A 21,547-nucleotide genomic window follows, 5' to 3' on the forward strand; every position below is an offset into this window, starting at 1 on the left:
ATCAGTCTGTCATGAATGGAGGAGCTCTGGATACTGGTAGCTCAGTCTGGATTAAATCTAAATCCAAAGTAGAAAAGCTTTGTTATCAGTGGTAGCCATTAGAGAAATTTGAGGATAATTATCTTTAGCATTTTATCTTCACAGTGCCTAACACTTCTTGCAATGGCTTTGATGGAGCTGCTTCCAAGGCTTACAGATTACCACTAGGAAAGCAAGTCTGTTTTGTTGCTACTGTTCGATTAGTAACACCTCAGTTTTTAAAGGTAAGTACAGTGCATGCAATGTTCAAGTATATTTATTTATAAAAACTTAGATTTGATTTGATTTTAATACTTAATATACCGCTAAAAACTGAAGTGCTATATCTATGGACCTCTTTTATCAAACTGAATAGCATGGGCCAGTGCGGTAAATGCACTGAAGCCCATAGGGACTAAATGGTCTTTTAATAATAATAATAATAATTTTATTTTTTATATACCGCCAAAGCCAAAGTAGTTCGAGGCGGTTTACAACAAGAAGAGCTGGACAGTCAGCAAAGAAATAACAATGAAGTATTAGAATAACAATGATGTCTTTGAATACATGAATATTTGTAGGAAGGAAAAGAAAGTGAGAGTCACATTTTAGGGACATCAAGTGTAAGTAAGTAGAGTACAGGGGTGAGGCTTTTTAAGAGTTCTTGGTTACAAATCGGTTGAACAGGTTGGTTTTAACTAGTTTTCTGAAGTTAAGGTAGGATGAGGAGTGCTTGATGAGATTGCCTAGCCAGCCGTTCTGTTGACTTGGTTGGAAAGCAAGAGTTCTGTCAAGGAATCTTTTGTATTGGCAGTTTTTTTATTATTGGGTAGCTAAACATATGTATTCTGCTTGTGGGCCTGGTGGGACATTCCAATTTAAAATGGGCGACAAGGTATAGGGGGGGCCAAACCAAGAATGGATTTGAAACAAAGGCAGGCAAATTTGAACAGTACTCTTGCTTCTAGGGGCAGCCAATGGAGTTTTTGATATTAGGGGGTTATGTGGTCCCATTTTTTATACCGAAGATCAGTCACACTGCTGAATTTTGTATTATTCGGAGTCTTTGAATGGTTTTCTTGAGAGAACTCAGATAGATGATGTTGCAATAGTTGAGCAAGTTTAAAAGTGAGGATTGCACCAGTAATCGGAAGGATGCTGTGTCGAAGAACTTTATGATAGTTCTTAATTTCCATAGTGTCGAGAAGCCTTTTTTGATCAGTAGCTCTGTGGGAGTATCTAGAGTGAGGTGACGGTCCAGTGTCACTCCCAGGATTTTTATGGTGTTGACAAAAGGGAAGTTCTGTCTGTTCAGGGAAATTGAAGTGTCTTTGATTTTGTCATTCAGGCTTGCCAGGAAGAATTTGGTTTTTTCGGCATTGAGTTTCAGTTTGAACTCAGTCATCCATGATTCAATTTGCTTTAAAGTTAATGCTAGATGATTCCTCGTCTCAGGAGTCAGGCTTGTTAGGGTGAGGATTATGGTGATGCCATCGGCGTAGATGTAAAATTTGATTTTTAATTTTTGCAGTAGATTCACCAATGAGGAAAGGTAAATATTGAATAGAGTGGGAGAAAGGGGGGAACCCTGTGGGACTCCGCATGAGTTTACCCAGCTGGAGGATTGATTATTATCGCTATAGACGCGGTACGATCGTTTAGTCAAGAATCCTTGGAACAAGTTTAATACATAATCGGAGAGACCTATTGTTTCCAAGCAGTCAATTAGGATGGCATGATCGACCAAATTGAAAGCACTACTCAAGTCCAGCTGAAGGATTAGTGCACTAGAGTCTTGGCTGAATAGTGTCAGGAGGGAGTCTAGCAATGAAGCAATAACTGTTTTTGTTCTGAACCCAGAATGAAAACCTGATTGGTTGTCATGAAGTATGCTGAATTTGTCTAGGTACGGTACTAAATCCTGGTTTACCAAGCCTTCCATCAGCTTTACAAAAAAGGGAATGTTTGCAATGGGCCTGTAATTCAATGTCAACTTGATAAGATTCCTTGGGGGTTTTTAGGATCGGAGTGATTAGTATCTGACCTAGCTCCCCGGGAAATGTACCACACAGTAATAGAGAGGAGAGCCAATCGTGTAACTTGGCTTTGAAGGTGACTGGAGCGGCTTTCATGACATTTGGTGGGCAACTGTCCAATCTGCAGTACGAATCGGCGTATTTCGAGTAGAGTTTGCAGAATTGATTCCAGGTGGGGATAGAAAATTTATTCCAGTACAAGTCTACTCTGGGTTCGTCAATGTGTTGGGCGACTGGGTAGTTCAAATGGTTGGTTGTGGAGATCGATAGATTGGATCTTAGGTTGTTGATGGGGGGGAGGGGAAGGCCTGTATATCGTAAAGATTGTTAACAAGTTTGAATAGATTCTTAGTGTTGGTGTTGGGAAAGCCTGTTTTTTGCGCGTAAAAATTTGTGCGTTTTGTAGTTATAAGTTTTTTGTATTATTTTAGTTTTAGTCTCCAATTTGTTCTACCTATGTTATCTCCTGATTTCAGCCATTGTCTTTCCAGTTTTCTTAATTCTCATTTCGCTGTTCCTAGCTCAGTGTCAAACCAGCCGCCAAGGTTTTTGTTTCTCGTTTTTCTTAATTTGATGGGGGCCATCTTGTTTAGAATTTGCGTGCTCGTATTGGTCCAGGAGTCTACAGAGAGGGAGTCTGAAGAGATGTCGTAATGTGACCAGAATTCCACTGGGTTTACCAGGCCTCTGGTGGCTGTCATTTTCCTAATCCTATTAGCTGCCTTGGGTTTGGATGGGGAGCGTTTGGCTTCCCAGTTGAATTGGAAATTGCATAGGTGGTGTCTGACCACAGAGTATCAGTCCAAGTGGTTTGGTACCAGTGCATTTTGGGATGGGCTAGGTCTTTGGAACTAGATCTTTGGAAAGGTAACTAGATCTAATTGATGTCCTTTTTGATGGGCTTTTTCTGGGAGTGGCACAAGGAAGTCTAGAGAATTGATAAAGGATAGTAATTCTTTGGAGTCGCCCTGTTCTACCTGCTCAAGGTGGATGTTCAGGTCACCAGTCAGTAGGTTGTAGGGACCAGCAGTTGAGTTCGTAAGGAGGAATTCAAAGAAGGTATCCTTGGCAGTGGACCATTTCTTGGGAGGAATGTAGAATAGAATGATGATTAAGTTCTCTTCTAGTTGGTCTGACCAGAGTTTACAAGAGAGGATTTCAATATCCACTGAGGATTTCGAAGCTAAGATGGTGGATTCATAAGAGTCTTTTACAATGATGGATAATCCTCCCCCTCTTCCCCTGTTTCTGGGCAGTGAAATGATTTTGAACCCCGGTGGGAGGCATTCGCGTATGATGATGTCATTGTCAGAGGTCAGCCATGTTTCAATTAAGAGGACAAAGTCAGGGTTGGTCTCCTCAAGCCAGTCTTTGACCAATTGTGATTTATTTCTAATAGATCTAATATTTAGGTAAAAACCTTGGACCTTTTGAAGGTGAGGTGAGTCAGTTGTTGCTGAGAAGGAGATTTTCCTCAGTCTCCACTGGTATTTATGGAGAGGTCTGTTTGGTTTATGTGGGGGGGGGCGGGGGTAAGACCGGGATTTGAAAAGGGCCCCATTCGGAACAGTCATGTATGAATCGATGGGCAGGTTTCTGTGGTTCTTAGTTAGTGTAACGGGTCTTGTGAGGATTGAGATAGGTGTGGAGTATAGGGCATCGCCTGACCTGTTTTTGGAGTAGGACCAGTAAAACATGAGAAACAATATTAAATACTGATTTACAGAAGCCATTTTGTTGTGAGATAATAATTGGCTAAACATGCAAATTGGCTAGACGTGCAAGTACTTATCAAATTTTCCAGTCAGTTGGATGGACATGCAGAATAGTGAAAAAAACGTGCAAATACTTATCAGATTTCAGTCAATGGGTCCGTGGGGAGATCTTCCAAGTTAGGCGACAGAAGGATAGTTTGGTGGAGCTGTGAAGATCTTCAGTTTGCAAGCCTGGTGCTGATGGGAAGGTAGGGCAGAGGTGGAGGGGGGCTATTCCCACGCCCGGAGTTAAGCCGCCCAGGACCGGGCCCAGCTGTGGGAGGGAGGGGGGAGAAGTTGAGATGTGGTGGATCTCCTTCTTCTGTTCCATTCAGTTGCTTTGCTAAGGCGTGCGCAAAGGTACGCACCTTTGCCGTGCACCTTAGCCGGCGCCGAATGGCTGCACACCATTCCCTCAGTCCAGTTTAAATGCTCCCGCAGGTCGGGAGGGGAGGAGCTGGCTCGCTCGCCCGTCTAGGGGGTGGCTTGGAACGAGGCTCCATGGAGGAGCCGGCTAGTCTGCTGGATGCTGCCGATTGCAGGGGGGGTGACATGAGGCTCCATGGAGGAGCCAGCCTGCTCGCTGCTGAATGTTGCCGATTGCAGGTTCAGTTGTGGGAGAGTTCGCTGCTGAATGCTGCCGATTGCAGGTTCAGTTGTGGGAGAGTCCCCTCAGTCCAGTTTGAATGCTCCCGCAAGTCGGGAGGGGTGGAGCTGGCTCGCATGCCCGGCTGGGGGGTGGCTTGGAACGAGGCTCCGTGGAGGAGCCTGCCAGTCTGCTGGATGGTGCCAATTGCAGAGGGAGGGGGGGGGAGGCGACACGAGGTTCCGTGGAGGAGCCGGTCTGCTCGCTGCTGAACGCTGCCGATTGCAGGTTCAGTTGTGGAAGAGTTCGCTGCTGAGTGCATTTACCATGTGGCACTCACTACCACAGCTTGATAAAAGGCCATATGATAAATGTAGAAAGTCTGTTTAATAGGAAAAAATATAGCAAAAATATTTATTTAGATATAAACTAAATTCAACATAGCTTTGGAAAGCAACACTGAACTTGTATTAGGAAAGATGAGAACAGAGATATTAAAAATGTTTGCTATGCTTGTGAAAGGTACCCACATCAAACCCAATATCACATATTTGATCAAATTTATCAAATATTAAATTAGATAGATTGCTTCACACTTCTAGATTATAAACTGATGACAAGTTCTCCAAACAAAGCATTTCTTCTTTTTTTTTTTCCAGGAAATGTGCATAGTTGAAGAGCCTCTAGAGGAATTCACTTCCAGGCACAGCCTGGAATGGAAGTTTTTGTTCTTGGACCACAGGTTGGTATAGCCTTAGGCATCCAGCTTACAAATTAAGAGCGTAACATAACATAAAAACATAACATAAGAATAGCCTTACTGGGTCAGACCAATGGTCCATCAAGCCCAGTAGCCCGTTCTTACTGTGGCCAATCCAGGTCCCTAGTACCTGGCAAAACCCCAAGGAGTAGCAAGGACTTTTCCTCCAGGAAATTGTCTAAACCTTTCTTAAAACCAGCTATGCTATCCGCTCTTACCATAACCTCTGGCAATGCATTCCAGAACTTAACTATTCTCTGAGTGAAAAAATATTTCCTCCTATCAGTTTGAAAAGTATTTCCCTGTAACTTCATTGAATGTCCCCTAGTCTTTGTAATTTTTGACGGAGTGAAAAATTTATCCACTTGTACCCATTCTACTCCACTCAGGATTTTATAGACTTCAATCATATCTCCCCTCAGCCGTCTCTTTTCCAAGCTGAAGAGCCCTAACCTTTTTAGTCTTTCATCATATGAGAGGAGTTCTGTACCTGTGTGGATGTATAAATGAGGTGTACATATTTTTCCCTGTGCAGGTCCTGGTGAATTTTCAAAGCACAAGTATTCACAACTTTACTTCTGCTTTGCAAATTACCCCAGGAAATGTTTGTACATAATATTTATACATGCTCATTGACCTATATAAATTTCAGGGGTTAACTTATGTTTCACATATTTTTTATATGATTATACAGCCCCACCTAACCCCCACCTCCACAAATGACTTCACTTAAGCTGGGTAAGCTTCTACACATGTGGAAAGCAGTTCTATAACTACACACCTGCACTTTTGCACATAACATGGATAAGTGCTGAGGAAACTAACTCTCAGGGAAAATGTGGCACAGTGGTTAAAGCTATAGCCTCAGCACCCTAAGGTTGTGGGTTCAAACCCACACTGCTCTTTTTGACCCTGGGAAAGTCACTTAATCCCCCCCCCATTGCCCCAGGTATATTAGATAGATTGTGAGCCTGCTGGGACAGACGGGGGAAAATGCTTGAGTACCTGAATAAATTCCCCGGGAGAACAGTATAGAAAATTGAATAAATAAATAAGTACTCTAAGCATTATTCTGTTAGAGTGCACGTTATGTACTGTAGCATGCAATTGCCAGGAGGACTCATCAGCTTCAGCTAGAAACCACTCAGAAACGCTCCTTCTGCCACAGTGACAAAACTATGGAACCAACTCCCCCCGAGCATTCGAGCTATGAATAGCCTACTACCTTTCCGGAAATTGGTAAAAACAATACTGTTCTCGAACACTCACATACCAGCCTTGAGACCTTAAAGACCATACTCTAGTGGTCTAAAATTGAAATCGCTCACCTAAATCTCATTGCTGACAGTATTTCAATGTTCTGTAAGGACATCTTTCCAATTTAATTTAATTTAATTTCATTCTTATATACCGCTAATAACCGTGAGGTTTCTAAGCGGTTTACAAAAATGATGCATTAAAGATACAATAAATAAAAACTAAATAAATAAGATAGGTACTTGGAAATTCCCTAACTGTCCCAAAGGCTCACAATCTAACTAAAGTACCTGAAGAAACAGTATGAAAAATAAAAAGACAGAGGTAGAGATAGAGATAGAAATGAAATATTCCAACACCTCTCAAGGTCCCAGTCAGTCTTTCGTCCCCAGTTTAGATGAGAATGTACTGCTGGGACCCTTAATCCATGACCAAGAATAGGGTAAAGATACCCTAATCCAATGCCTCCAGTTACCTGTGTAATATATCTCTATTTCCAATGCAAAACGTGAGTCATTCTAGACCAGGGGTGTCCAACCTTTTGGCTTCCCTGGGCCGCATTGGCCAAAAGAAAATTTTCAGGGGCAGCACTAACACTAGCTGATGAGCAAAAAAAGGTTGAGCCGGTCCCAAATTTGCAATCACTAATATAGAAGATGCACGTATCTTATAATAAACCTTCATTAAAGGGACACTGTGGAGAGGAACCCAAAAAAGCAGTAATACTTACCCTGACTGAGTGATCCTTCACATACACCGCTGAGAGTGGGAGCAGCCACAGATGAGCAAGGATGAACGCTCCTGGTTATCCCATTCACTTCTATTACAGCTACGGTGAGCCTCTTCAGAGGTGAACCTCACCAGAGTGGGGATGCTGAATCAGCTGTGTTAGCAGACTAGCTGTGTGCGAGCTATCACTAGTCAAAAACCCTTGTTTTTTATCTTTATTAATATACATTTTTTTATTATTTTTGGTTTTTCTTGTTTTTTGTTATTATTTTATACGTTTTGAATTCTTCATTTCAATTGCTGCTTAATTTCAATATGTTGCTTGAAAGTATCAATTCAATATGATTGTAGTAAAGGGAACCTCAACCAAAGAAGACTAATACTTAGTTTGGATATTTTGTTGCCCAAGCTGGAAAGGTAGGAAGGTGCTCAATGGAACCGTTTCACTCTTTAACATTTCCAGAGCTTCATCAGGAGATTAATACCCTTGTGTTCAACAGCTGAAAAAACACAAGGGTATTAAGTGGGGGGTCGAGTGCAGTCTGTGTAGCATGCTTAGGGGCTCAGCAGTGTTCCGCAGCACACTGGCTGCGTTTACACGACTCCACCCATCCAGATGCGCATCCAGTGGTCCACAGGGGTGGAGGCATAGTCAGACAGAGGAGGAGTTTGACTAGCAGCACAAACATCAGCTTGAAAGATGAATTTCCAGCAGTGGGGCAATGAATTCGAAACCGTCCATTGAAAGGGCTAGGAGCAGCTACAGGCTCTCTGTGTCTGGTAACTGTGAATACAAAGTGGAGCTGACAGTCTCAAAAACCGATCTCTTAAAATTTAATTTCAAGGGGTTTTGAAAATTTCCTAGTGTTCCTCTATGTTCCCCCACCTGAAATTTGTTATTTATGTAATTTTTGAAGTTTGGAACAAATTCAGATCTGTTGGCCATTTTGAATTTTTAACGATCTGTTTTTCAACTTTTCCCTTATTTAAAAGTCAAAATTTTGCCAGGAAAACTGCTAGAATGGAGTCCTTAGAGTCTCCCTGTGTGGATTCATACCAAATTTGGGCAAAAAGTGCTGCATTTAGAGCATTTTGCACCACATGTCGCATGGTGCGATTGAGGGGGGGAGGCCATAACTACTGGTTCAGCCTCCCCTTCACAGGAGCAGGTGATTACACGCTCAGCTAGCCCGTTGGGGTGGCCACATTTATTTTTGGGACTTGGTTCTGCAGCTTTGTCTGTGTGCTGCGAGACAGACTCTCCGCAGCCTAAGAAGCGCAAACATAAGCCATCTAAGGGTGATTGCCCCAGGGTCCAGATACCTTTTCAGAATTTATGAGATTTTTCTGGTCTGTATTTTACTCTAAGTGTCCGGCTGCTGGGTGCTTTTTTGTTCCCTCTGCTATGCAGCTCAGTGGCTGAGTGGTTTCGGGGATCTCTACACCGTCTGTTTCTCCTTCCCAGACTGTTTGGGGGGGTCCCAGCGGCTGCTCCGGACCTCCCTGATCCTTTTTTGATCAGTGCTGCACTTCCCGGATTTGGGAATCTGGACTTGGGTGCTGGATTCCCGAACCCTTTTGGGGCTCTGGATCCTAGAGAAGATCCAACTGTCAGGCACTTGTTTAAGTTTGAGGTGCTGCTTCTTTCCTGGAGTGAATGTGGATGCCCAGCCTGCTCCTTTTATTTCTTCAACTTTTCTCCCTGGCTCTGCAGCGTTTGTTCGCACTTTGCAACTTTTCCTGACATCTGGATATGAGTTCATGGTTCCGGAACAGTTTGACTCTCTGGAGGGTCCTTTATAGAAAGCTCGAGTTATGTCCAGCTCGTATCCTCGGACTCAGGAGTGTCCGCAGCTTTGTGGCAACCCAGGAGAGATACCCTGATGGCTCAGCTATCCCGGTGCAACTCTCTCCCTAGTGATGGGACAGTTGTGTTGAGAGCTATTATAAAAAACCAAACTGATGGGTGAATATGGTTCTCCGGAAAGTTTTGAACCAGCTAATTTGATCATTGGAGCTGTGGTGCCTATGTCCTTTGTGGCACGCGTCTGTCTAGCTCATCTACGAATACCTATTCCTCAACCTTTGTGGGCTGGTATGGGCTGCAAGGCAGATGGCTTCTTTGACCTTTTGAAGTGCTGGCAAAGGTGTCAGCGGATTCTATTTCGGCCTGCCAAATGCTCTGGGTTCAGCAGTGGGCTGGTGATTCCACCTCCGAGGCAACTCTGGCATGGCTTCCTTTTCAGGGGCAATTGTGTGGCAAGGATCTCGTTGACCTCATGCATTCGGTAAGGGACCATCACCCAAAGACCTGGCCGGATAATAGAGCATGGCCCAGGGTGCTGAAAATCCTTACTTGCATAGCTCCTGACGATATTTTCATAACTGCAAGCAAGATTCTTCATGCTTTTTGCAGAGATTTTATTTATTTATTTATTTAATTTTCTATACCGTTCTCCCAGGGGAGCTCAGAACGGTTTACATGAATTTATTCAGGTACTCAAGCATGTTTCCCTCAAGGTTCCAGGCTACAGGCACGCTCTGTCTACCGCTGCCCTTCCTGCCTGACCTGGCTGTGTGACCCAATGACACCAGGGAGCCGAGGGCCCCTCTGTGGATAGGAGGTTCGGTTCTTGCAGTTTCAGCCTGCCTGGCTACACATTATTAAAGTCCAGTGAGCCATGGAATTTTTTCAGTTGGGCTGCAAGCTGGTTTTTACCCATCCTCTGTCGGACTAGTTCGTGTCTTCTCCTGTCGGGAGCCCAGACACAGTGAGCTCTCTCCAGGCTGCTGTTCAGTGCTTGATGAATATTCAAGCAGTATGACCAGTGCCATGCTAACCTTCGGGTTTACGCAGATACTCTGTTTATTTTTTGTTCCTAAGACAGGATCAGAAGTTTGCAGACCGATTCTGTTTTTGCGGCACTTCCTTCCGGCTCTTAAGCTTCCTCGGTTCTAGATGGAGACCCTGTAGTGCGGTGGTCCTGGCCCTGTCCTGGGGATCTGCCAGGCTAATCTGGATTTTGGACTGGCCCTAGTCAATATGCATGAGAGATATGCATATAATGGAAGTGACAGGCATGCGGGTCTGCTCCATGCGTGTTCGTTGGGGCTATCCTGTGGGCCCGGTTGGTCTAGTGGTCCCCCACTGCTGTATGGCTCCAGGGGAATTTCTGGCCTCCCTGGATCTTACAGAGGCAAATTTGCACATTCCCATTTTTCCAGATCACTGCAGATTTCTGTGGTTTCATGTGCTCAGCTTTGTCAGTTTTCGGCCCTGTCATTTGGGCTAAAGACCACACCCCGGACCTTCACCAGAGTGATGGTGATAGTAGTGGCTCCTCTGAGGTGGGTGGAGTTCCTTACCCCTGGCCGCCTGGTTGCTCAGAGCGCCCCCTGGAAAATGGGGCGCACTTCAGTAGCGACTGTGCTCCACATACTGGAATACCTGGGCTGAATTGTCAGCTTACAAAAAAACCCCCCAAAAAACGCCCATGCAGTCGCTGAAATAATCGATTCGGAAATGGACCATGTTTTCCTCGAAAATAGAATCTCTAGGCACAGATTTCGAAGATATTGAAGATGGCTGCTGTAAGGTTTGTTAGTGGCCCCCCCCAATGTATGGTTGGTAGGCACAGATTTCGAAGATATTGAAGATGGCTGCTGTAAGGTTTGTTAGTGGCCCCCCCAATGTATGGTTGGTGGGGTCACTTGAGAGGCCCTTACAAATGCCAGGTCCCAGGTTCAGTTCCCTCACAGATGATTCACCAGGAAGTAGAATCAAAGAGGCACAGCCAGAGGTGATTGCATAAAGAATATATTATAGAAATAGGCTTACAGAAAAGTAGTATTCATAGGCATTACAACAATTAAGCATTACAATTTATGAGAGAGCAACGCAGTTTCCCTGCCTTACAGAGTTCAGAGGAAAAGAGAGACATAGAAGCCTGAAGTTCTAAGGAGAGGCAGAGAGAGAGGAAAAGGGGGATGGGGTGATGGTCCAAGCTTCGTATTCCATAGATAAAGAGAAGGATAGACAGAGAAAGAGAGAGAGCTAGAGCTGCAGATGTGTTGCAGAAAGGAGGCTTTTATAGCTTGGAATCTTATTCTGTGTATAGAAAACTATTGAGCTTCAATAGAAGTTAAATCTCCCCCTCCTTAGTAAACTTGTGCTAGACAGCCGAAGAATAGGCTATGGTCATATATGTATTTCCAGTCTGTCTCTGACAATAGTTTCTGATTAACTTTGCACCTGGACCCATTGTCCTAAGCACCCTCTTAATCAGACATTAACACCTTTTAGCTAATCATGATTCAATCAGGGCTACTTAAAACATATCAATCAGGGCTACTTAAAACAGTCTCCCTGCCCTCAGGGCCTATCTGCATTCACATGCCAGAGTCAGATTGATATAATTTCCCATAGGCCTTCGCTGACATAAGTTATGCCAACTGAAAATGCTGAATGCTAGCGATAGCTATGCTGACAGCTGCTCCTTCGGTGTGGGACGTCCTACAGTTTGTGAATTCCAGGATTACAAAGCTGGACGTGACATAGTAACATAGTAGATGATGGCAGATAAAGACCCGAATAGTCCATCCAGTCTGCCCAACCTGATTCAATTTAAATTTTTTAATTTTTTCTTCTTAGCTATTTCTGGGCAAGAATCCAAAGCTTTATCTGGTACTGTGCTTGGGTTCCAACTGCTGAAATCTCTGTTAAAACCTACTCCAGCCCATCTACACCTTCCCAGACATTGAAGCCCTCCCCAGACCATCCTCCACCAAATGGCCATATACAGACACAGACCGTGCAAGTCTGCCCAGTACTGGCTTTAGTTCAATTTTTAATATTATTTCTGATTCTAGATCCTCTGTGTTCATCCCACGCTTCTTTGGACTCAGTCACAGTTTTACTCTCCACCACCTCTCTCGGGAGCGCATTCCAGGAAATTCCGTAAACTAGAATTTCCTAACATTGCCTTTGAATCTACCACCCCCTCAACCTCAAAATATGTCCTCTGGTTTTACCATTTTCCTTTCTCTGGAAAAGATTTTGTTCTACGTTAATACCCTTCAAGTATTTGAACGTCTGAATCATATCTCTCCTGTCTCTCCTTTCCTCTAGGGTAGGGGCAGGTTTTCAGGATTTCCCCAAAGAATATGCATTGAAAGCAGTGCATGCAAATAGATCTCATGCATATTCATTGGGGAAATCCTGAAAACCCGACTGGAATATGGCTCTTGAGGACCGGAGTTCCCTACCCCTGCTCTAGGGTATACATATTCAGGGCTTCAGTCTCTCCTCATACGTCTTCTGGCGCAAGCCTCCTATCATTTTCGTTGCCCTCCTCTGGACCGCCTCAAGTCTTCTTGTGTCTTTCGCCAGATACGGTCTCCAAAACTGAACACAATACTCCAAGTGGGGCCTTACCAATGACTTGTACAGGGGCATCAACACCTTCTTCCTTCTACCTACTACACCTCTCTTTATACAGCCCAGCATCCTTCTGGCAGCATCGTGGTTCCCTGAACGAAAGCATGCATGCGTCCTCTTCAGAATGCCTTCCTCTCTCACTGGGCCCCCCCACCGAGATGTCTTAGAGCTGAATCTGTTGTGGACTCTGGAGTATAGCATCCTCCTGGGCAGAGTCTAGAGCAGTTTCCCCTGAGGAAATTTGTCGAATGGCCACAAGGTCCTCTTTCCATACCTTCACAAAGTTTTATATATGGTGGATGTTGCAGCCAAATTGGATACCGCATTCAGATCTTCAGTACCTTTCAGCTGGCTCATCTGTCCCACCCTAGATTCTAGAGTACTGCTTTGATATGTCCCACAGGTTCAAGAATGATGTGCCAATTCACTAGAAGGTAAGATTAGGTACTTACCTTAAGAACACAAGAATTGCCATTCTGGGACAAACTGAAGGTCTATCAAGCCCAGTATCCTGTTTCCAACAGTGGCCAACCCAAGTCCCAAGTACCTAGCTAGATCCCAAGTAATAAAACAGATTGTATGCTGCTTATCCTAAGAATATGCAGTGGATTTCCCCAAGCCATCTCAATAATGACCAAAGGACGCCCCTTTAAGGAATTTATCCAAATCTGTTTTTAAACTTCGCTAAGCTAACTGATTTCACCACATTCTCTGCAATGAATTCCAGAGTTCAATGGCCACCAAGGCTTCTAGCAGCCTTGTGAGATTGTCACTGGAAGTCTAGGTGGCCATTTTTACTGTGGAGAAAGAATGGGCCTGAGCAAGTGGGAATTGTTCCTGCCCCAGCACGCTGTTAGACCACCAAGAAATTACGGTAAGCCTGGGGGAGGTTTACTCTTGCTAGGGAGGGAAGGAACTCTTACTGCCAGATTGTGGGGGTGGGCATATCCCCTTTAATATTGTGTGCAGCTGACAGACACTCAGTTTACGCAGACTTTTTCAGACAGTTCATCTTAAATTGCAAGCAACGTTTTATAGGAAGTATTGAAAATTATAACTTGAAGAAAGATAATTCTTCACTTGAGAACCTATTCAGGAAGTTTCTTTCTTATTGTGAAAATGCTTCCCTCAAATAAAATAAAATTTTTTTTTTTTCTTAAGTGGCATTTTTCTGTTTACATACACAGGGCTCCACCAGTTATAGGATATTTACCTTTTGAAGTACTGGGCACTTCTGGCTATGATTATTACCATGTAGATGACCTGGAGCTTCTAGCAAGGTGCCATGAGCATTGTAAGTAGTACCATGGATAAACTTAACTGAACTTTTATAACTGGTGTAGTTCTCATTCATACTACATCTACCTGCTCTACTCTTTATTTTCCCTGAAAATGACCAGATATCTTTTTGTAATCCACCTTCTATAACTCTTTTGTAATCCGCCTTGAATCGCAAAGTAATTGCGGAATAGAAATCCCTAATGTAATGTAATCTAGTACTGTGCTTTTTTTTGCACTGTCCAATCAACCATCTCCACCTCTTTGGTCGAGAAGTCAATTTGGAAAGGTGCACTTTGAAAAGATTTAATGTGCATTCCTTGCCATACATTGTTGCTGAATTTTTCCAGAAATTCCATTAAGAAATTAATGCAGTTTGAAAAATGTCTAAGGGTGACACACAAAAATGCCTATCATATGGGTTGTGACTTTAGTCTTAAGGTCAACTATTTTCCAACCAAATAATTCATTAATGGGGGGGTCACGTGATGACGCAGAGCTGAGCGATGGCTTCTTGCTCGAGCTCCGACCCTCACCCGTCTAACTTAGCTTTTTATGCCTTATTTTCTACCTGCAACGTTCTACCGTGGCACCTGAGTGTGTTGTTGACCTCCCTGCACTACGAGAGGCGGTTTATGTTTTTGCTGTTGGGTTCGGGACTGCGTTATGCCCATAAAATTGGCATACGGTGTAATAGAAGGGCTGTTATGGTATAAACCTCCCTTGAATACCTCCTATTTCAATGTGGTTTATCAAGGATATTTTCCAGGCCCTCAGAGGTGTCACCAACAGTTCAATAAACTGCCACCCATAGCCCGTCTAAAATTGAATTTTTGGACATCCTTATCTATAGGGAGGGAAATGCATTACTCACCACCCTGTATAGGAAATCAGTAGCAAGGAATGGCAGAAGGGCTTCGAGGTAAAATAACATTATTCGCCGATGACGCCAAACTGAGTAATGTAGTGGGCAAATGCACAACAGACGAAGATTCAGTGCCCGACAACATGATGCACGACCTACTCCTACTGGAGCGATGGTCTAGGACATGGCAACTCAACTTCAATGCCAAAAAATGCAAAGTTATGCACCTGGGCAGCCAGAATCCATGCAAGTCTTATACCCTTAATGGCGAGATCCTAGCAAAAACGGTAGCAGAACGAGACTTGGGGGTAATCGTCAGTGAGGACATGAAGTCTGCCAATCAAGTGGAGCAGGCTTCGTCCAAGGCAAGACAAATCATGGGCTGCATACGAAGGGGTTTCGTCAGTCGTAAGGCGGAAGTCATTATGCCATTGTATAGATCCATGGTGAGGCCCCACCTGGAATACTGTGTGCAATTCTGGAGGCCGCATTATCGCAAGGATGTGCTGAGACTGGTGTCGGTGCAAAGAATGGCCACCCGGATGGTCTCGGGACTCAAGAATCTACCATACGAAAAACGGCTTGACAAATTACAGCTATACTCGCTCGAGGAGCGCAGAGAGAGGGGGGACATGATCGAGACGTTCAAGTATCTTACGGGCCGCATCGAGGCGGAGGAAGATATCTTCTTTTTCAAGGGTCCCACGACAACAAGAGGGCATCCGTTGAAAATCAGGGGCGGGAAACTACGAGGTGACACCAGGAAATTCTTTTTCACTGAAAGAGTGGTTGATCGCTGGAATAGTCTTCCACTACAGGTGATTGAGGCCAGCAGCATGCCTGATTTTAAGGCAAAATGGGATCGGCACATGGGATCTATTCACAGGGCAAAGGTAGGGGAGGGACATTAAGGTGGGCAGACTGGATGGGCCGTGGGCCCTTATCTGCCGTCTATTTCTATGTTTCTATGTTTCTATGCTTCACTTCTCAAGTTTCCATCCTTATAAGCTCAAATATAGCCTTCCGATCAGTCAATTTTTGAGGGCCAGGAGGGTATGTTCAGATTTGATTCAGTTTCAAAGGGCTGCCATAGACATCACCCATAGGTTTCGGGCCCGGGGTTACCCTGAGAAAGCTATTTATAAGGCATACTTGCGGGCACGTTATGCCCATCGAGACCTGTTGCTCCAAGATACGGGTGCGAGTAATTCTCAGGATTTAGAAACCACTAGATTGGTTTGTGTACTCCCATATTCGGACGCAGTTAAGAGGGTGGTGGGTTCCATTAGAACACTGGCCCATTCTGAGGGCCCTGAGAGGTCTGCAAGACTTCCCTTTGATAGCATATACTAAGGGTACCACGATAGGCCAGATGCTTAATCGCCAGGTCCGTTCCATTTTGGACCAGGCAGCCCATATAAAATGCACCCACTGCCAATGGTGTGACAAAACTGTGGAGGGTAGTACTTAGCAGGACCCCCACACTAGACGCATCATTCGGGCTAGGACACATACTACATGTAAATCTAGTTGGGTTGTGTATATTATCATCTGCCCGTGCCCTCTAGTTTATGTGGGACGCACTAAACGGGCAGTTCAGGTTAGACTTAACGAACACAAGTCTAGGATATCTACTGAAACCCTGACAGCCCCTCTTGTAGCTCACTGGTTGTCTAAAAAGCACACCATTGACCATATCAAATGGCGTGTTATTGATGCCATTGACACTCAGGGAACAGAAGGCAATTTGGAGGCAAAGCTTAATTTTTTAGAATAGAGGTGGATTTACCAACTTAATTCAGTTGTACCCAACGGGCTCAATTTAGAACTTGAATGGCAGTCTCTCTGGTGAGGTCTCACTGTAGTCCTCTGTCTTTATGTTTTGCCTTTGTAGTATTGAAACTTTATTAAGGTTAAAGGAGTGGGTAGAGCAATTAGAATTTTTCCCCGCGGGTGTTTCTCCGGGATTGCGGTTACTCACGCGCTTCCTGGTTGACCCGATGACGTCAGTCTCAGCTGGGATGTAGAATATTTAAGTAGCTACAGTACACGCCGCGGCCATCTTTGATCACATTATGGGTGGCCACGTCATGATGAGTGTATAGTTTTGAGGTAAGAGAACGTTATCAGTTAATATCTTTTGACATGTTATGCGATTTCACTGATTACTAAAGCTGGTTTTTGTCACAGGGATTGTGCCCTGAGGAAACCTTAACAGGGTGAAACATGTTGGCGACTCTGTCCCTCTTGGCTAACCACCCAAGTTATGTGAACACTACTATTTAAAGATCTTTACTATTTAATTTATTTAACTTATTCAACTTATTTATTGAAAATATACAAAAAAATATTGCACTTTTCAACTTTCCAGGGACCCGATGACGAATGGGGGCATAAATCCAATAGTTATGAAAGTTTATTGAACTGTTGGTGGCACCTCTGAGGGCCTGGAAAATATCCTTGATAAACCACATTGAAATAGGAGGTATTCAAGGGAGGTTTATACCATAACAGCCCTTCTGTTACACCGTAGTACTTACCCTTCTATAGAGACTTTATATATCTAAGGCTTCAGCATAAAATTGGCATGACAGGCCAAAGCACCAAATACCACCAGCGCTGGTAATATGGCATCTGCGCCTCCCTCATCGCCGACCGTGGTCCTGCAGGAGGCCGCTGTTAAGGAGATGGCGCGGACCATCTCGACTGTAATTGATGATCGTCTTTCTAAACTGCAGGCTACTGTGGAGGGCATCCGCGATCGAATAGAACGCCATGAGCAGCGTCTGCAGACGGCTGAGTCCTGCATTGCCAAACACAAGGACCGTGCGACCAATATGGAGGTGCAGGTTCGTGCGCTGGAAACACGCTGTGCCACCTTCCATGCCAGGCTCGAGGATCAGGAGAAACGGGGTCGCCGTAACAATGTGCGCCTGGTGAGTCTGGCGGAAACCATCAAGGATGAGGAACTCTGGGGGATTGTGGAGTGCTGGTTTCCAGAGGTCCTTGGTTTCACTCCTGCGGGTCCACACCTCGTGGTGGAGCGGGTCCACTGCTTGGAGCCGCAGCGGGAGGGAGATGGCAGGCCGAGACCTGTGATCGCCAGGATCCTCAATTTTGCGGACAAGGCCAGGCTGATGACCCTTTACCGGAAAAGAGGAGCGCTGAATATCAGGGAGGCAAGTTGCTACTCTTCCATGACTACTCGGCAGAGGTTGCTGCACGCCGGCGTGCCCTGGCCCCCTACTGCTCTGAGCTTCGAAATCGGGGACTGAGTTTTATTGTCCAGTTCCCGGCTAGGGTCCACATTACTGGTGCAGGGGGGCCAAAGACCTGCGACTCCGTGGACGACCTCAAGGCTTGCCTTCAGAGCCTGACTTCCCTGGCTAAATGAGGGCCGTATGGAGCTGTTCTGCTGTGGCTCAGCCTTTGCTGTAGCAGTGGATGCCTCTATGCTTCCTCCGACGCATCTCCTTGTCCTTTGTGGGGAGCTTTGTCTGCTGCTGCACGTTGTATTTAGCGGTTGTGACTTGCTTCATCTCTGGCTTTCTGGCTTGGCTGGCGCAGGCTCTGAGGGCTCTGCTGTCTGAGACTCTGGATAGCTTGAGCCGGCGGTGTTGTTGGGGGGTTGGACCTGGCCATCCTTGCCTGCCATGGAGTTCCATATGTACTGGGTTGGAGAGTATTCGGCTCTTCAATAAAGGGACCACTGGATGGCCTACTCTTCCCTGACTCTCTGTTGCTTTCTACCTTGGCCCATAGTGGACTGGCTGACTCCTCTTGTGGCCTTGTGACTTCTAGTTTCTCTGTTCTTTCTGTGAACTGTTCTGTTATTTACAGGGGTTGGAGTTTGGGGGGGGCCTATTTCTGATGGTTTTGGGTTGTGGTTTTTCTCCGTGGTCACTTTGCGAGTTTGTATTCAGTTGGGTGGGGGTTGGACTTGGGCATTTTCTCTTCTTTTTACTCTGGTTGAGATGTGGGGGGCGGGGAGATTTGTGGGAGGGTGGGGGGGTATGTTTGGTGGGGTGTGTGTGTGTGTGAACTTGGTGTGACTTCTGGTTGCTGTGGAGACCTGGCTTTGGGGAGGGTGTTGGGGGGCTGAGAGCGGGGAGGGGTGTTTGCTGTGTGTTTCTCTTGTGTGCTTGAGGATGTGTGGAGCTGTTGTGTGGTGGGGTGGGGTTGGGTGTGGGGGGGGGGCTGGGGGGTGATGGTTTGCTGGGTGATTGGATCTCTTATGCCTGTCCTGGGGGGTCCGGCTGGGAGGCCCCTGGGGACCAAATTGTGGGCTGGTATTTATGTGCCTTGGTTGCCTGCACCTCTCATGGCTATGGCTGACTTCACGTGTATTACCTTAAATGTAGCTGGTATCAACTCCCCGGCAAAATGGACAGGTTCTTTCCTTTTTGCGGAGGTAGTGAGCCTCAGTGGCCTTTCTGCAGGAAGACCCATCTTATTATGAGTGAGCACTACAAGTTGATGAGAGACTGGGTGGGGGAAGTTGTTTCTTAAGAACATAAGAACATAAGCAGTGCCTCCGCCGGGTCAGACCACAGGTCCATCCCGCCCAGCAGTCCGCTCCCGCGGCGGCCCAAACAGGTCACGACCTGTCTGTATCACCAGAAGTGGCTCCCTTGCTCATCCTATAATTCCAAACAATGGGGTGTTGCTATTCTCATCCATAAAGGGGTCACAGTGGTCATGCACAAGGTTCTTCAGGACGCTCAGGGTCATTATGTAATCTGGGCAGGGACCTTGTCTGACAAACCTGTAGTGTTATGCAATATGTATGCACCTAATGTCTACTCCCATACCTTCTTTTCAAGTATTTTGGCTCACCTGATGGCACTGCCTAATTATGAACTTATTGTTAGTGGGGACTTTAATGTCACAAATGATCCTTCTCTTGACTGTAAGCCTCCCAGGGTAGTGAAGAAGGATAACGAACGCCTGGGGGTGAACTTTTTTATGGGGGAACTGGATCTCCAGGATGTGTGCTGGGGATCCTGGATAGGGGAACTGGATCTCTAGGATGTGGGCTGGGGATCCTGATAAATCGTAGGTTGTTGCGGTAGCCCCGGTTCTCTTGATTATCAATCCACTCCAAAAGGGTCATTTTCACCATTTCCAGGACCCATATGCGCTCTTCAAAATTTGCCCTGCAGTCTTCTTGCTGGGCAATTCGAACCTCAACCCGCTGCAGGCAATCCGCATGTGAATTGAGGTTTTCTCTGATTTCTTCCAAGAAGGTTTGTATCTTGGCAAGTTTGTCCTCCATCACAAGACTAAGAGAACGAGTAAGCTCTTGTATAACCGCTTCCTGGATCGTCCATCTTGGAGTCTGGCTGCCTCAGCTTGTCTCTAGTTCCCCGCTGCGACTTGGTTGTCATTTCTTGCACGGAACTCACCAGCAAAGTGCCCCGCGGACACTGCAGGGAGAGAAGTTGCCGGTTATGTAAGCTGGAGGACAGAAATCCGAACAAAAGTCGGGGTTTTCAGGCAGGTTTTAGCGGCATGGCCCGGAACTGTCTGTAGGTACGTCCGTTCAAGTGCTCAGTATCACGTGACCCCTGATTTTCCCTTCTACTTCAATTGAGTGTTAAGGATCCAATTCCATTGCAGATCTTTCCATCTCTACGCACTCAGAATCAAGGATCTCTGTTACATTCCAATCTGCAATCTTGGCACCTAACAGCTTGGTACCTCTTGACCTGACTTAAACAGATTTTAGTCTTTCTGACCCAGTGCAAGCCATTATAGCTGCTTTCAGAAAGCCTTCCACTCAGCACTGCTGTCGACTCAAATGGACACACTTCACTTCGTAATGTATTCTCCATCACCTGGATCCTTCCACACCTTTTATACCTTCAGTATTGGACTACTTTCTCCATTTATCCAACTCTGGACTTAAGACCACTTTGGTTAGGGTTCACCTCAGTGCCATTAGTGTTTACCATACTCTTTTCAAGAATAAACCTCTGACTACTCATCCGCTTGTTTCTCGATTTATGAAAGGACTCTTGAACTCGACACCTCCACTAAAACTGCCTCCAGTTATCTGAAATCTCAATATGGTTCTCACCAGTCTGATAAAGCTGCCATTTGAACCACTGGCATCTGCTCATCTTAAGTTTCTAACTTAGAAAGTGGTCTTCTTGATCTCTGTCACTTCTGCTTGTTGAGTGAGTGAACTACAAGCACCTTTTATAGTGCTTCATCATAACAAGGTGGTTCTCAGAACTCATCCTAAATGCCTCCCCAAGGAAGTCAACGGAATTTCATCTGAATCAATCCATTGTGCTTCCTGTCTTCTTTCCAAAGCCTCATTCTCATCCTGGAGAAACTGCTCTTCATACATTAGACTGTAAGCATGCCTTATCTTACTATTTATAAAAACTAAGCCACACAGGTCTTCACCTCAACTGTTCATCTCTTTTGACCCTAACATGTTGGGCCTGCCTGCAACCAAGAGAACTATTTCCACATGGTTAGGAGCTTGCATTTCCTTCTGCTATGCTCAGGCTGGGCTGCAGCTTGAGGGACATGTTACAGCACACAGAGTCTAAGCTATGGTAGCATCGGTGGCTTTTTTGCATTCCACTCCCATTGAAGATATTTGCAAAGCAGTTACTTGGTCCTCAGTTCACACATTTACATCTCACTACTGTCTAGAATCCTAGCCCAGATGAGATGGTGGTTTTGGCCATGCAGTGTTACAGAATCTCCCACCATCCCATTCAGTAACCTAGGGAATCCCACATGTGAGAATATGCTGCTGCTTGTCCAAGGATAAAATACAGTTACTTACTATAACCGGTTTTATCTGGGGA

The 21,547-nt window shown here is 45.2% G+C and overlaps 1 protein-coding gene across 2 annotated transcripts in view; it reads left to right on the forward strand.

Annotated features, from left to right (window-relative positions):
* Window positions 1-21,547, forward strand: part of NPAS2 (neuronal PAS domain protein 2) — a 363,736-nt gene that overhangs the window by 245,799 nt on the left and 96,390 nt on the right. For both annotated transcript variants that reach the window (XM_033949438.1, XM_033949439.1), the window contains exons 8-10: window positions 145-263; window positions 5,054-5,136; window positions 13,765-13,871. In XM_033949438.1, coding sequence (XP_033805329.1) covers window positions 145-263; window positions 5,054-5,136; window positions 13,765-13,871 — 309 coding nt within the window. The remainder of the gene's footprint in view (window positions 1-144; window positions 264-5,053; window positions 5,137-13,764; window positions 13,872-21,547) is intronic.

Source organism: Geotrypetes seraphini, chromosome 6 (genome assembly GCF_902459505.1).
Source record: "Geotrypetes seraphini chromosome 6, aGeoSer1.1, whole genome shotgun sequence".
NCBI lineage: Eukaryota > Metazoa > Chordata > Amphibia > Gymnophiona > Dermophiidae > Geotrypetes > Geotrypetes seraphini.